This window comes from Mobula hypostoma (assembly GCF_963921235.1).
Source record: "Mobula hypostoma chromosome 13 unlocalized genomic scaffold, sMobHyp1.1 SUPER_13_unloc_1, whole genome shotgun sequence".
Lineage (NCBI taxonomy): Eukaryota > Metazoa > Chordata > Chondrichthyes > Myliobatiformes > Myliobatidae > Mobula > Mobula hypostoma.
In genome coordinates, this window is record NW_026948145.1 from 410209 (window position 1) to 425920 (window position 15712).

General features: G+C 52.3%; 1 protein-coding gene across 5 annotated transcripts in view; it reads left to right on the forward strand.

The window, feature by feature from the left end:
• The window catches only part of ppox (protoporphyrinogen oxidase), a 40437-nt gene that overhangs the window by 6451 nt on the left and 18274 nt on the right, over positions 1 to 15712 (forward strand). For 4 of the 5 annotated variants that reach the window (XR_010016741.1, XM_063039149.1, XM_063039148.1 and 1 more), the window contains 8 exons: positions 2352 to 2532; positions 3840 to 3933; positions 6500 to 6634; positions 7038 to 7153; positions 11272 to 11404; positions 11799 to 11946; positions 13430 to 13623; positions 14555 to 14615. Coding sequence is in view for 4 of the 5 variants with exons in the window: in XM_063039149.1 (XP_062895219.1) it covers positions 3844 to 3933; positions 6500 to 6634; positions 7038 to 7153; positions 11272 to 11404; positions 11799 to 11946; positions 13430 to 13623; positions 14555 to 14615 (877 nt within the window). In the remaining variant the exon portion in view is untranslated. Of the gene's footprint in view, positions 1 to 1253; positions 1768 to 2351; positions 2533 to 3839; positions 3934 to 6499; positions 6635 to 7037; positions 7154 to 11271; positions 11405 to 11798; positions 11947 to 13429; positions 13624 to 14554; positions 14616 to 15712 lie in introns of those variants that run through there. The other variant, XM_063039150.1, reaches the window with a different exon arrangement.

The window sequence follows — 15712 nt, forward strand, 5'->3', positions numbered from 1 at the left end:
AGTTCCCATACCAGGCAGTGATGCAGCCAGTCAGGATGCTCTCAATTGTGCCCCTGTAGAAAATTGTTAGCACTTGGGGGGCCCATGCCAAACTTGCGCAACCGTCTGAGGTGACAGAGGTGCTGTTGTGTCTTTTTCCACCACACAGCTGGTGTGTACAGTCCACGTGAGGTCCTCAGTGATGTGGATGCCGAGGAACTTGAAGCTGTTTACCCTCTCAACCCCAGATCCATTGATGTCAATAGGGGTTAGCCTGTCTCCATTCCTCCTGTAGTCCAGAACCAGTTCCTTTGTTTTTGCGACATTGAGGGAGAGGTTGTTTTCCTGACACCATTGTGTCAGAGAGATGACTTCTTCCCTGCAGGCCACCTCGTTATTGTTTGAGATTAGGCCAATCAGTGTAGTGATGTCAGCAAATTTAGTTAGCAGATTGGAGCTGTGGGTGGCGAAACAGTCATAGGTATACAGGGAGTAAAGGAGGGGACTCAGTACTCAGCCCTGAGGGGCTCCTGTATTGAGAGGCAGAGGGTTGGAGGTGAGGGAGCCCACTGTTACAACCTGTTGGCGATCTGACAGGAAGTCCAGGATCCAGCTTCGCGAGGCAGGGTGAAGGCTGAGGTCTCTGAGTTTCTTGTTGAGCCTGGATGGAACTATGTTGTTGAATGCTGAACTGTAGTCCAAGAGCAGCATTCTCACGTAAGCATCCTTCTTCAAATATCGAAGATCAAACCTGGAGTCCAGTGGTGTTCAGTTCAGTGTCACGCCACTGCAGGCTGCGGGGCACTCTTTGCCCCAGTCCACATCAAACCACTCGCAAACAGTGAAAGGAAGAGTAACCAGAATCCAGAAATACATGTAACATGAAGGCAGAATGTGAGGTCAAGATTCCATCTTGTACTGGGGAACCATTCAGTAACAGCTGGGTAGGATCTGTCCCTTAGCCTGATGGTACACACTTTCAGGCTGACAGGAGAGGGGAGAGGGCGTGGAGTCTTTAATTATGAGGATGCCTTTACTGAGGCAGCAGTAAAGTGTGGCCAGGGTTGATGGAGTGGAGTCAGGTTTCTGTGATGTGCTGAGCTGTGTCCACAGCTTTCTGCGGTTTCTGGTCACGGTAGAGCGGTTGCCATACCGAGCGGTGATGCATCCGGGTCGGTTGTTTTCTATGGTGCGCGGATAAAAATTGATCAGGGTCAATGGGGACAAGCCAAATTTCTTTAGCCTCCTGAGGGAGTAGAGTGATTAGTGAGTGTTCTAAATACTATCTATGTAGTTGCTCCCCTTGCTAGCACTGGAGGTGAAAGTGTTTCTGTATATCTCTGGTGGTGTTGCCCTGAGTCCCATTGCAGGCTGGGTGGGGGGTGTATCAGGAAAGAGCATGCCCTTGCAGGCGGTCCTGTCATGTGGGTGTACCACCCCAACCAGTGTCTCAGCACGGGCAGGCCAGGGCTAACCCAGGACGGCTGCACTGAGTGTTGAGGGGAGATAAGGAGGGCTGACCAGCCCTGAGGCTGAAAGCTCCTCATGGCCTGTCTGACAGCCTCAAGGCAACAGCCACGTGGCAGCTTCATTTAGAGAACCGCCTTGGGGTCCAGGGGAAGCTAAGGTCACTGTTGAACTGAGGCTGGTGCAGCTGGAGGGTTCTTCGAGTTCTCTGTGGGCTTCAACAGCAGCCTTGTGGTTGTCAATGAGCAAAGAAGATTCACACCGCTGGGAGAGGGAGAGGGTCCGGCCAGCTGGTCAGGGAGGTGGCGAATGCAGTTTAAGGTAGAGACAGGTGAGGTGTGGGAGGTGAAACTGGCTCAGGAATGCTCAATAACTGAAGGGACGGGGGTGGGATTCGTCTACAGATCCCTAAAGGAGCAGGACTGCTTGATCTGGACTTAGAAGGACAGACTGTTCACTTTCCTACAGGCGAGATCACATTAGATCAGTGAGGGGGCACTGGGACCATGTCCAGCACCAGTTAGACCACTGACTGACACTGGGGACAATTGTGGAGAGAAAGAGTCGCACTGGAGAAGGTGAGGGTGGTGGTTTATGAGGCTCTTGCCAGATCCCATGGGAGAGGCTGGGCTTGTCTCCAGGAGCAGAGGAGGCGGAGGGTGTAAAGTGGTGAGGGGTAAATAGGAAGGAGCAATGTCACTGAGACCAGGAGCAGAGGTTTACAGGAACTGGGACACATTAGAGGGGAGAGGAGGGAAGATGTTTCCCTAGTGGGTGGGGATCTGACAGTTACATAGCAGGGTGTGGTGAAGAGCACCGAGACAGAACGGCAGAGTGCACAAGGCTGAGTGGTGGATCAATATTATTCCATGAACAATGAGACCAACAGAAACTCTTTCACATAGACCTGGTATGTGACAGCAGGCCATTCAGCTTCTCAAGTGTGCGGTGTACCGGCACGGACAACTCACATCCAGACACTGCTGAAACATTGGAGATAAAGGAAGTTGCTGCGTCACCCCGATAAACCGACACAGTATCTGGAGCACCAACTGAGCCACAAGCTCTGGGACTCTGGCAAGGAAGGCAAGTTCACTCCAGTCTGTGTGTGTGTGTATCCGTCACTGTGCCTGTCATGTGCGTGTGAGCGTGTCTCTCTCTCTCTGACTCTGTATGTATGTCTCACTCTCACTCTGTCTCTCTGCTTCTCTTGCTCCCTCGCTCCCTGCTCCTGTCTATCTCTTTCTCTGCCCGTCTCTCTTCACTCCCTGCCCCTGTCACTCTCCCTCCCTCGTCTCGCTCTCTCGCTCCCTGCCCGTCACTCTCTCCCCCTCTCTATTTCTCACTGTCTACCTCCCCCTCTTTCCCTCTATGTGCCCGTCTCTCTCTGACCCTGTCTCTCTCTCTCTCTCTCTCTCTCTCTCTGACACACTCACCCACACACCTCCATCTCTCCCTCTCTCCATCTCTCTCTCTCCCTCCCCCAGCCTCCCTGTTCCCCCTCTACCCCATCACCCTCAGCCCCTCTCTCTCAACCCCTCTTCCTCCCCAGTGATCTCCCCCTCACCTGCCCCACCCTCACTCTCCCCATCTCTCCCTCCTCTCTCTATTCCCCTCTCCTTCTCCTCACTCTTCCCCCTCCCCTCTCTCCCCCGCTACCCCTCACTCTGCCCTCCCCTCCCCTCCCCTCTTGCTCCCCCTCACCCTCTCTCCCCCCTCACCGTCTCTCCCCTCTCACCCTCTCTCCCCTCTCACCCCCTCTCCTCCCTCACCCTCTCCCCCCTCACCCCCCTCCTCCCTCACCCTCTCCCCCTCCCCTCTCTCACCAACCCCCTCTCTCCCCTACCCCTCACTCTGCCCTCCCCTCCCCTCTTGCTCCTCCTCACCCTCTCTCCCCCTCACCCTCTCTCCCCCTCACCCTCTCTCCCCCCACCCTCTCTCCCCCCACCCTCTCTCCCCCTCACCCCCTCTCCCCCCTCGCCATCACCCCCTCTCATCCCTCCCCCTCCCCCCTCTCTCCCCTACCCCTCACTCTGCCCTCCCTCCCCTCTTGCTCCTCCTCACCCTCTCTCACCCTCACCTTCTCTCCCCCCTTGCCCTCTCCCCCTCATCCTCTCCTCCTCTCATCCCTCACCCTCTCCCACTCTCCCCTACCCCTCACTCTGCCCTCCCTCCCCTCTTGCTCCTCCCCACCCTCTCTCCCCCCTCATCCCTCCCCCCTCACCCCCTCCCCCCACCCTCTCTGCCCCTCACCGTCTCCTCCATCCCTTCTCTCACCCCCACTCCCCCCTCGCCCACTCCCCCCTCGCCCACTCCCCCCTCGCCCACTCCCTCCTCGCCCTCGCCCTCTCCCCCTCGCCCTCTGGTTGTCACTCTCCATGTTGTGATTACAGCCGGATGCCACGGACGGTGGTTGTCGTTGGGGCTGGTATCAGTGGCCTTGCCGCTGCTCTTCACCTCACCCGATCTGCTGCTGCTGCTCCCAAGGTAACAACGCTGCAGAACCACCCTACTGTGAGCCGCACTCTCGAATTGCCCCTCCCACCGTGCCGCGTCCCCCCCCCGCCGTAGCGTTCCCACATTGCCCCTGCACAGCCGATCCCACGGGGAAGTATTCGCTGGACGGGCCAATCAAACACGCAGGAGGCATGCGGACCCAGAGAACAACGTGGAATTTATTTATTTTATTAATTCAGTGAAATAGAGCAGCGTAGGCCCTTCGGCCCTTCGAGCCATGCTGCCCCAGCCACCCCGGCAACCCCTAACCTAACCACGGGACAATTTAGAAACATAGACAATCTACAGCACAATACAGGCCTTTCGGCCCACAAAGCTGTGCCGAGCATGTCCTTACTGGAGAAATTACCTAGGGTTACCCATAGCCCTCTATTTTTCTGAGCTCTATGTACCTGTCCAGGAGTCTCTTAAAAGACCCTATCATTTCCACCTCCACCACCGTCGCTGGTAGCCCATTCCATGCACTCACCACTCTCTGCGTAAAACACGTACCCCTGATATCTCCTCTGTACCTACTTCCAAGCACCTTAAAACTGTGTCCTCTCGTGTTAGCCATTTCAGCCCTGGGAAAAAGCCTCTGACTATCCACACGATCAAACCCTGGCACTCTAAGTAACTATTCCTGCCCCTGAGCCATCCGTCTCTGTTATGGCCACAACATCATAGCTGCAAGTACTGAGCCCTGCTGTAAGCTCATCCGCTTTGTTCATGATTCTTCTTGCATTAAAATAGACACATCTCAAGTCATTGGTCTGAGCGTATCCCTTCTCTATAATCTGCCTATCCTCCCTCTCACACTGTCTCCAAGCTTTTTCTATATGTGAGCCACCACCCCTTCCTCCGTCTCTTCAGTTCGGTTCCCACCCCCCCAGCAATCCTGGTTTAAACTCTCCCCAATAGCCTTAGCAAACCTCCCTGCCAGGATATTGGTCCTCCTCATATTCAAGTGCAACCCGTCCTTTTTGTACAGGTCACACCTGCTCCAAAAGAGGTCCCAATGATCCAGAAATCTGAATCCCTGCTCCAATCCCTCAGCCACGCATTTATCCTCCACCTCACTCTATTCCTATACTCACTGTCACGTGGCACAGGCAGTAATTCTGAGATTACTACCTTTGAGGTCCTGCTTCTCAACTTCCTTCCTCACTCCCCGTAGTCTGTTTTCAGGACCTCCTCCCTTTTCCTGCCTATGCTGTTGGTACCAATATGTACTATGACCTCTGACCTTCCCACTTCACGATATTGTGACGAATCCCCAGGAGTGGATCACAGGCTGCGATCTGATCAATGGTTTTGGGCAGTTTAGATGTAGAATATCAGATTCCCAGGAGTGGGTCACGGGCTGCGTTCTGATCAATGGTTTTGGGCAGTTTATATATAGAATATCAGATAGATATATGGTCTAACGGATCCCCAGGAGTGGGTCACAGGTTGGGATCCAGTGCCGGGGTTCCAGGGTCAATATACCATTTAACATTTCCATGGAAGTGGGTTATAGGGTGGGATCTAATTTAAAACATAGAAAACCTACAGCACAATACAGGCCCTTCGGCCCACAAAGTTGAGCCGAACATGTCCCTACCTTAGAAATTACTAGGCTTACCCATAGCCCTCTATTTTTCTAAGCTCCATGTACCTATCCTAAAGTATCTTAGAAGACCCTATCATATCAGCCTCCACCACCATTGCCAGCAGCCCATTCCACGCACTCACCACGCTCTGCGTAAAAAAAACTTACCCCTGACATCTCCTCTGTACCTACTCCCCAGCACCTTAAACCTGTGTCCTCTTGTGGCAACCATTTCAGCCCCGGGAAAAAGCCTCTGACTATCCACACGATCAATGCCTCTCATCATCTTGTACACCTCTATCAGGTCATCTCTCATCCTCCGTCATTCCAAGGAGAAATGGCCAAGTTCACTCAACCTGTTTTCATAAGGCATGCTCCCCAATTCAGGCAACATCCTTGTAAGTCTCCTCTGCACCCTTTCTATGATTTCCACGTCCTTCCTATAGTGAGTCGACCAGAACTGAGCACAGTACTCCCAAGCGGGGTCTGACCAGGGTCCTATATAGCTGCAACATTACCTCTCGGCTCCTGAACTCAATTCAATTTACATTGACTATTTAACCTATCTGGTACATCTTTGGATTGTGGGAGGAAACTGGTGCACCCGCATTCCACGGGGAGGACATACAGAGATTCCTTAAGAAGGATGCCAGAACTGAACTCAACACCAGCACCCCGAGCTATTAGGAGCATCGTGCTCACAGCTACCCTGGCGCCCAATTCTACTCAGTTCCCAACTCGGGCTGTCAAAGCCTAATCCAGAATTCACTTCCTCTCGAATCTAATCCCCTCCCTCCCTCTCACCTCCACATTGGCACCATTTCCACCACCTTCCCCCCACCCCATTCCCTATCCTGGTCCCACCTCCATATCAACACTCACTCTCCACCACCTCCCCCGCCCCCCCCCCGCTCCCTATCCTGGTCCCAACCCCTCTCCCCTTTTCCCTCCATTTCTTCCTGACAGGTCTTCCTGCTGGAGGCAAGCGATGGCACTGGCGGCTGGCTGCAGACTACACGGACAGAAGACGGGGCAATCTTCGAGCATGGACCCAGGGGAGTGCGCCCCGCTGGAACGGTGGGGAAGAACACACTCCAGCTGGTGAGGGAGTGAGACTGGGGGGGGTAGGGGTTACAGGCTACGGTCCAATTCAGGGGTTCCAGAATCAACATTCAGTATAACAGATCCCCAGGAGTGGGTCACGGGCCGTGATCCAGTTAAGGGCATTGGGAAGTTTATATATAGAATATCAGATTGATATACGGTCTAACAAATCCCCAGGAGTGGGTCACAGGCTGTGATCTGATCAATGGTTTTGGACAGTTTATATGGAGAATATCAGATTGATATATGGTCTAATGGATCCCCAGGATTGGGTCACATGTTGGGATCCAGTGCCGGGGTTCCAGGGTCAATATACCATTTAACGTTTCCGTGGAAGTGGGTTATAGGACGGGATCTAATCCAAGTGCTGACTTTTTCCATTTCTCCTTGCTCTCCGTAGGTTTCTGAGCTTGCTCTGGATACCGACATTATTCCTGTTACTTACAGTAATAATGCATCAAAGGACCGATACCTCTTCGTAGGTGGCCAGCTTTGCAAGTTACCTTCCAATATCAGGTTGGTGACCTCACAGCTGAGCAGTCAGTGTGAAGTCCACCCACGTACCGTGCAATCTCCTGTCTCACCTGTTTCGGCACTACACCCAGTGTGGGTCTGACTCAGGGATATGTAGACCAGAACTGTGCACAGTACTCCCAGTGTGGTCTGACCCAGGGATGTAGGGACCAGAACCGTGCACAGTAGAAACACAGAAAACCTACAGCACAATACAGGCCCTTCGGCCCACAAAGCTGTGCCGAACGTGTCCTTACTTTAGAAATTACCTCGGGTTACCCATAGCCCTCTATTTTTCAAAGCTCCATGTACCTATCCAGGAGTCTCTTAAAAGACCCTATCATTTCCGCTTCCAGCACCGTTGCCGGCAGCTCATTCAGAATCAGAATCAGGTTTATTATCACCAGCATGTGACATGAAATTTGTTAGCAGCAGCAGTGCAATGCAATCCAACCATGCACTCACGACTCTCTGCATAAAAAACTTACCCCTGACATCTCCTCTGTACCTTCTTCCAAGCACCTTAAAACTGTGCCCTCTCATGTTAGCCATTCCAGCCCTGGGAAAAAGCCTCTGACTATCTACACAATCAATGCCTCTCATCATCTTATACACCTCCATCAGGTCACCTCTCATCCTCCGCTGCTCCAAGGAGAAAAGGCAAGTTCACTCAACCTGTTTTCATAAGGCATGCTTCCCAATCCAGGCAACATCCTGGTTTCCACATCCTTCCTGTAGTGAAGTGATCAGAAATGAGCACAGTACTCCAAGTGGGGTCTGACCAGGGTCCTGTATAGCTGTAATATTACCTCTCGGCTCTTAAACTCAATCCCACAGTTGATGAAGGCCAATACACCGTATGCCTTCTCAACCACAGAGTGGATCGTCCACACTGCCAAGAGTCTTACCATTAATATTGTATTCTGCCATCACGTTTGACCGACCAAAATGAGCCACCTCACACTTATCTGGGTTGAACTCCATCTGCCACTTCTCAGCCCAGTTTTGCATCCTATCAATGTCCAGCTGTAACCTCTGACAGCCCTCCACACTATCCACAACACCCCCAACCTTTGTGTCATCAGCAAATTTACTAACCCATCACTCCACTTCCTCATCCGGGTCATTTATAAAAATCACAAAGAGAACGGGGTCCCAGAACAGATCCCTGAGGCACACCACTGGTCACCAACCTCTATGCAGAATATGACCCGTCTACAACCACTCTTTGCCTTCTGTGGGCAAGCCAATTCTGAATCCACAAAGCAAGGTCCCCTTGGATCCCATACCTCCTTACTTTCTCAATAAGCCTTGCATGGGGTACCTTATCAAATGCCTTGCTGAAATCCATATGTGCTACATCTATTGCTCTACCTTCATCAATATGTTTAGTCACATCCTCAAAATATTCAATCACTCTCATAAGGCATGACCTGCCTTTCACAAAGCCATGCTGACTATTCCTAATCATGCCTCTCCAGATGTTCATAAATCCTGCCTCTCAGGATCTTCTCCATCAACCTACCAACCACTGAAGTCTATAATTTCCTGGGCTATCTCTACTCCCTTTCTTGAATAAGGGAACAACATCTACAACCCTCCAATCCTCTGGAACCTCTCCCGTCCCCATTGATGATGCAAAGATCATCACCAGAGGCTCAACAATCTCTTCCCTCGCCTCTCACAGTAGCCCGGGGTATATCTTGTCCAGTTCAGGTGCCTTATCTAAACTTGACGCTTTTCAAAAGCTCCAGCACATCCTCTTTCTTAATGTCGACATGCTCAAGCTTTTCAATCCGCTGTAAGTCATGACTACAATCGCCAAGGTCCTTTTCCATAGTGAAGACTGAAGCAAGTTATTCATTAAGTACCTCTGCAATCTCCTCTGGTTCCATACACACTTTTTCACTGTCACACTTGATTGGTCCTATTCTCTCACGTCTTATCCTCTTGCTCTTCACATACTTGTAGAATGCCTTGGGGTTTTCCTTAATCCTGCTTGCCAAGGCCTTCTCATGGCCCCTTCTAGCTCTCCTAATTTCATTCTTAAGCGCCTTCCTGCTAGCTTATAATTTCCTAGATCTCTATCAATCCCTAGTTTTTTGAACCTTTCGTAAGCTTTTCTTCTTGACTAGATTTTCAACAGCCTTTGTACACCACAGTTCCTGTATCCTACCATCCTTTCCCTGTCTCATTAGAACGTAGCTGTGCAGAATGCCACGCAAATATCCCCTGAACATTTGTCACGTTTCTGCTATACATTTCCCTGAGAACATCTGTTCCCAGTTCCTGCCTGACAGCGTCATATTTCCCCTTACTCCAATTAAACGCTTTTCTAACTTGTCTTTTCCTATCCCTCTCCAATGCTATGGTAAAGGAGATAGAATTGTGATCACTATCACCAAAATGCTCTCCCACCAGGTTCATTTCCCAATACCAGATAAGTACGGCCTCTCTTCTTGTAGGCTTACCTACATATTGTGTCAGGAAAGCTTCCTCAACACACCTAACAAATTCCACCCCATCGAAACGCCTTGCTGTAGGGAGATGCCGATCAGTATTTGGGAAATTAAAAATCCCACCACGACAACCCTGTTATTATTACACCTTTTCAGAATCCATCTCCCTATCTGCTCCTCAATGTTCCTGTTACTATTGGTCTATAAAAAACATCCAGTATAGTTATTGACCCCTTCCTATTTCTAACTTCCACCTACAGAGATGCCGTAGACAATCCCTCCATGACTTCCTCCTTTTCTGCAGCTGTAACACTATCTCTGATCAACAGTGCCACACTCCCATTTTTTTTGCCTCCTTCTTAGTACTCCCAGTTTGGTTTGACCCAGGGATATAAGAGACCAGAACTGTGAACAGTGCTCCCAGTGTTGTCTGACCCAGAGATAGAACATGGGACATAGAACACTTACAGTACAGTACGGGCCTTCTGTCCACAATGTTGTGGTGATCTCTTAACCTACTCTAAGATTAATCGCAAACAACAGGAATTCTGCAGATGCTGGAAATTCAAGCCACACACATCAAAGTTGCTGGTGAACGCAGCAGGCCAGGCAGCATCTATAGGAAGAGGCGCAGTCGACGTTTCAGGCCGAGACCCTTCGTCAGGACTAACTGAAGGAAGAGTGAGTAAGGGATTTGAAAGCTGGAGGGGGAGGGGGAGATCCAAAACCTTTTGCATCTCCCCCTCCCCCTCCAGCTTTCAAATCCCTTACTCACTCTTCCTTCAGTTAGTCCTGACGAAGGGTCTCGGCCTGAAACGTCGACTGCGCCTCTTCCTATAGATGCTGCCTGGCCTGCTGCGTTCACCAGCAACTTTGATGTGTGTTGCTAAGATTAATCTAACCCTTTCTCTCCGTTTTTCTATCAACCATGTGCCTATCTAAGAAGTTGTTCCATGTCTCTCCCACCAACCTTAGCAAGGTATTCTGTGCACCACCACTCTCTGTGTAAAAAACTTATCTCTGGCATCTCCCCTATACTTTCCTCCAACTACCTTAAAATTGTGCCCCCTACTATTGGCCATTTCCAGCCTCGGAGAGGGGTCCCTGGCTTTCCACTTGATCTCTGCCTCTTATTGTCTTGCACACCTCTGTCCGGTCACCTCTCCTCCTTCGCTCCAAAGAGAAAACCCGAGCTCGCTCAACCTAGCTCCTTAAGGCGTGCTGTCTCTTTCAGGCAGCGTCCTGGTAAATCTCCTCGACACTCTCTCTAAAGCTTCCCCATCCTTACTGTACTGAGGCGTGGCCTCTGCACCTTCCCTGTGGCTGCATTGTTCAGGGGCTGTGGTGGGCACTGGGTGGGATGGGAGAGGAACCAGCTGTGGGTACAGACAGGGATGGAGTGGGTGGATTTGGACAGGGGTAAGGGGTATTTGTGCAAGAGATCATGTGGAGACAGATGGAGCTGAGCGGAGGGTGGGGAGGGATATCATTGGTGTACATGGACTTGGGGGATAGGTGGGGGGAGTCACAGGAGTGAAGGGTATTTGGGCATTGGATGGGGCTGGTGGTTGGGCTGTGCTTCCTTCTGTGTCTTGGGCTCTGGGCAGCCTCCTTGGCAACAATGTGTGACCCCTGCCCCTCCGTGTACCTTCCCTTTGACAGGAGTGCATTCTACCGGCTGCCCCCCTTCTCCCAACCCCTAGCGCGCAGCCTGGCTCGGGAGCCATTCGTTACACGTGGCAAGGAGACAGACGAGAGTGTGCATCACTTCTGCACTCGAAGGTTCGGGGAGGAGGTGAGGCCAGGGATGGTGGGGTAACATGTATCGCTCCTCACTGAGACACCCCCATGCCGTTGCTGCCACACCAACCCCTCCCTGTTGCCATGGTATCCCCCCATCACCACAGCATCCCTCCCCCTTCACCATGGTGCCCCGTCTCCCCTAAGGCTGTAGCACGGTGCAGGACTCTTCTCCTTGATGTCCTTCCCCATCTCACCTTCACCTATCCCGTTCCCTCCTCTTACCCGTCTCTCCAACTCTCCCAGTCGCTCTTTAGCCTGTTCCTCACTCCCCATCCCTCATCCCCCATCGCCACAGCCCCAGGTCTGGATCTCTGCCCCCATCGCCACAGCCCCAGGTCTGGATCCCCAACCCACCCACTCACCCCTTGTCCCTTCTCTACCCACAGATGGCAATCTACGCAGTGGACAGCCTGTGTCGTGGGGTCTTTGCCGGTGACAGTCGGAAACTCAGTGCGCGTTCCTGCTTCCCCGCCTTCTTCCAGGCCGAGAGGAGTTTTGGCTCTGTGATCCTCGGGATGTTGGCTGGAGTAGGAGGTCAGTGTGCTCTCAGCTTGGCCCTCAACCACAGCAACCTGTCCTTGCAAAACCCCCATGCCTGCCCCCCCGTCCCTCTTCCCCATTCTCCCTCCATACCCCGTCCCCTGCCCGTCAACCCCTCCCTTCCCCGTCTCCACCCTCTGTCAACCTCTCCCTCCCTGTCCCCATCCTTCCCCCATCTACCCCCTGTCCCCATCCTTTCCCATCTACCCCCTGTCCCCATCCTTTCCCCCATCTACCCCCTGTCCCCATCCTTTCCCCCATCTACCTCCTGTCCCCATCCTTTCCCCATCTACCCCCTGTCCCCATCCTTTCCCCCATCTACCCCCTGTCCCCATCCTTTCCCCCATCTACCCCCGTCCCCATCCTTCCCCATCTACCCCCTGTCCCCATCCTTTCCCCCATCTACCCCCTGTCCCCAGCCTTTCCCCCATCTACCCCCTGTCCCCATCCTTTCCCCCATCTACCCCCTGTCCCCATCCTTTCCCCCATCTACCCCGTCCCCAGCCTTTCCCCCATCTACCCCCTGTCCCCAGCCTTTCCCCCATCTACCCCGTCCCCAGCCTTTCCCCCATCTACCCCCTGTCCCCATCCTTCCCCCATCTACCCCCTGTCCCCATCCTTCCCCCATCTACCCCCTGTCCCCATCCTTCCCCATCTACCCCCGTCCCCATCCTTTCCCCCATCTACCCCCTGTCCCCAGCCTTTCCCCCATCTACCCCCTGTCCCCATCCTTTCCCCCATCTACCCCCTGTCCCCATCCTTTCCCCCATCTACCCCGTCCCCAGCCTTTCCCCCATCTACCCCGTCCCCAGCCTTTCCCCCATCTACCCCCTGTCCCCAGCCTTTCCCCCATCTACCCCGTCCCCAGCCTTTCCCCCATCTACCCCCTGTCCCCATCCTTTCCCCCATCTACCCCCTGTCCCCAGCCTTTCCCCCATCTACCCCGTCCCCAGCCTTTCCCCCATCTACCCCCTGTCCCCATCCTTCCCCCATCTACCCCCTGTCCCCATCCTTCCCCCATCTACCCCCTGTCCCCAGCCTTTCCCCATCTACCCCCTGTCCCCAGCCTTTCCCCCATCTACCCCCTGTCCCCATCCTTTCCCCCATCTACCCCCTGTCCCCATCCTTTCCCCCATCTACCCCGTCCCCAGCCTTTCCCCCATCTACCCCCTGTCCCCAGCCTTTCCCCCATCTACCCCCTGTCCCCATCCTTTCCCCCATCTACCCCCTGTCCCCAGCCTTCTGCTCTCCTCACATCTTTTCTGTCTCATTGTCCCAGCGTCTGTGCCAGTCCCCTCCCCTCACACAGTCCCTGTAGTATCTGTCTGACCCCTGTGGGTGGGTTAGTCACCTGAAGGCACTGCGGCCGGGTGGGACAGAGTGAGATACATAGACATGGGCACCAGTACTGACAGACAGAGATAGGCACCCCTCCCGCGCAATGCCTCACCCCTTCCGGTGCTCTGTCTCCCCACAGCTACCAAGTGGGATGGAGTGCAGACTGGCCTGATGGACCGAGCTCGGCGTGAAGGCTGGGCACAGTGGACCCTGAAGGGTGGCATGCAGACTCTGCCAGAAGCCATGGAGGCTACTTTACGGAGGAGAGGTGTGGAGATCCGCCTGCACACACCTGTCACCCGTCTTCAGCCCACCGAACATGGGGCCTGTCAGGTGAGTGACAGCATTCGACGACTCCTCACTCCTGTGTATAAACTCACCCGCAGGGCTCTACAACTCGAGTTCTCAGTGTTTTATCGTTTCTTTATTTTGTATTTCCTCAGTTTATTGTCTTTTACACATTGGTTGTTGGTCTTTGTCGTGCACAGCTTCTCATTGATTCTGTTTTGTTTCGTATCTACTGTGAGTGTCTGCAAGAAGGTTGGACACCGTGGTACGCACGGTCAGCACAACACTATGACAGCTCCGAGTTCAGAGTTCAATTCCGGCGGCACCTGTAGGAGTCTCCACGTCCTCCCTGTGGAAAACATGGGTCTTCTCCGGGCCCTTCGGTTTTCTCCCACAGTCCAAAGGCGGACCAGCTCAGCTCATTGCCCTGCCATTAGCCTGGGGTTAATTTGGGTCGTAGAGGTGCTGCAGCATAGCTCGGACGGCCAGAAGGGTCTGTTCTACACAGTAGCACTAAATAAAGAAAAAAAGAAAATGAATTTCGGGGTTGTATATGTACTTGGAATATAAATTTACTTCGAACTTTGAACCCCTGGATTAGATCCCAGTCTACATCCCACTTCCAGGGATCTGTTATTAAGTAAACAGGCCCCCCCCAAATACTTGCATTAGATTCCAGCCTGTAATTTACCCCCAGGGATCTGTTCAATCTGTAGATGCCAGCCTGTAACCCACTCCTGGGATCTGTTGTTGTGTATATAGACCCACTGAGTCCCTGGATTAGATTTCATCCTGTAATTTGCCCTGGGGATATGTTATTCTATATATAGACCCCCCCCACCCCCCCCCCCAAAGTCCCAGGATTGGATCCCGGCATGTCACTGACTCTTGGCAATCTGTCATTCTGTGTATAAAGCCCAGCCTGGAAGCCCTTGGATCGGATTTCAGCCCTGTGATTGGTTTGTGTCGTTGCTAGGTGCTGACGGATGGAGGGACCCTGACTGCAGACCACGTTTTCTCCTCAGTTCCCGCTCGAGGTTGGTAGGATGGTGCAGTAGTGAGCCAAGTCTCTGTGTGTGCAGCTCCTGACCTCAGAGTCAGGATCAGGTTCAATATCACCGGTATATGTCATGGAATTTATGATCTTTACAGCAGCAGTGCAATGAAATACAGTACGTGATAAATATAGAGGGGAAACACTGAATTACAGTAAGTACATATATACGTGTAGTCTATTAAATAGTAGTTAAAATAAGTAGTGCCAAAATACAGGAATAAAAATAGTGAGGTAGTGTTCAAGGGTTCAATGTCCATGTAGAAATCAAAGATTCAAAAAACGTTATTGTCATTCTAACCGTACATCGGCTCTGCAGGGCAGAGTGAGACAGCATTTCCCAGGAGCGGTGCAATCATAACATAACAAACACAACACTAAATAATAAACATAACAATAAATAGTAAAACACAACAGCCACATGTCAGTTATAAGTGTCCAGTGCGAGTTAAAAGTGTCCAAAAGCAGAGTCAGGTGGAGCAGCTATTTAGCAGTCTGACTGCCTGTGGGAGGAAGCTGTTTAGTAGCCTTGTGCTTTTAGTTTTGATGCTCCTGTAACATTTGCCTGATGGCAGAAGAACAAACAGTTCATGGAGAGGGTGTGAGGCAGAGGGGAAGAATCGCTGAGTGTGTGCCTTCAGGCTTCTGTACCTCGTTCCCAACGGTAACAGCGAGAAGAGGGCCTGTCCTGTGGGTGGGGTTCATTAATGATGGGTGCCGCCTTCCTAAGGCAGCACTGCTCGAAGATGTCTTGGATACTACGGAGGCCGGTACCCATGATGGAGCTGACTAATTTTACATGTTTCTGTAACTTACTTTGGCCTTGCGCAGTAGCCCCCCCACCCCCATACCGGACAGTGATGCAGTCTGTCAGACAGCCAGTCACCTGTACAAACTCCTAATGAAATGTAACCGCTGTCTTGCCTTCAGTATGTTGCATCCAGGTTAGGTCCTCAGAGATATTGACCCCAGGAACTTGAAACTGCTCACTCTCTCCACTTCTGATCCCTCTGCGAGGATTGGTATGTGTTCCTTCATCTTGCCCTTCCTGAAATCCCCAATCAGCTCTTTTGTCTTACA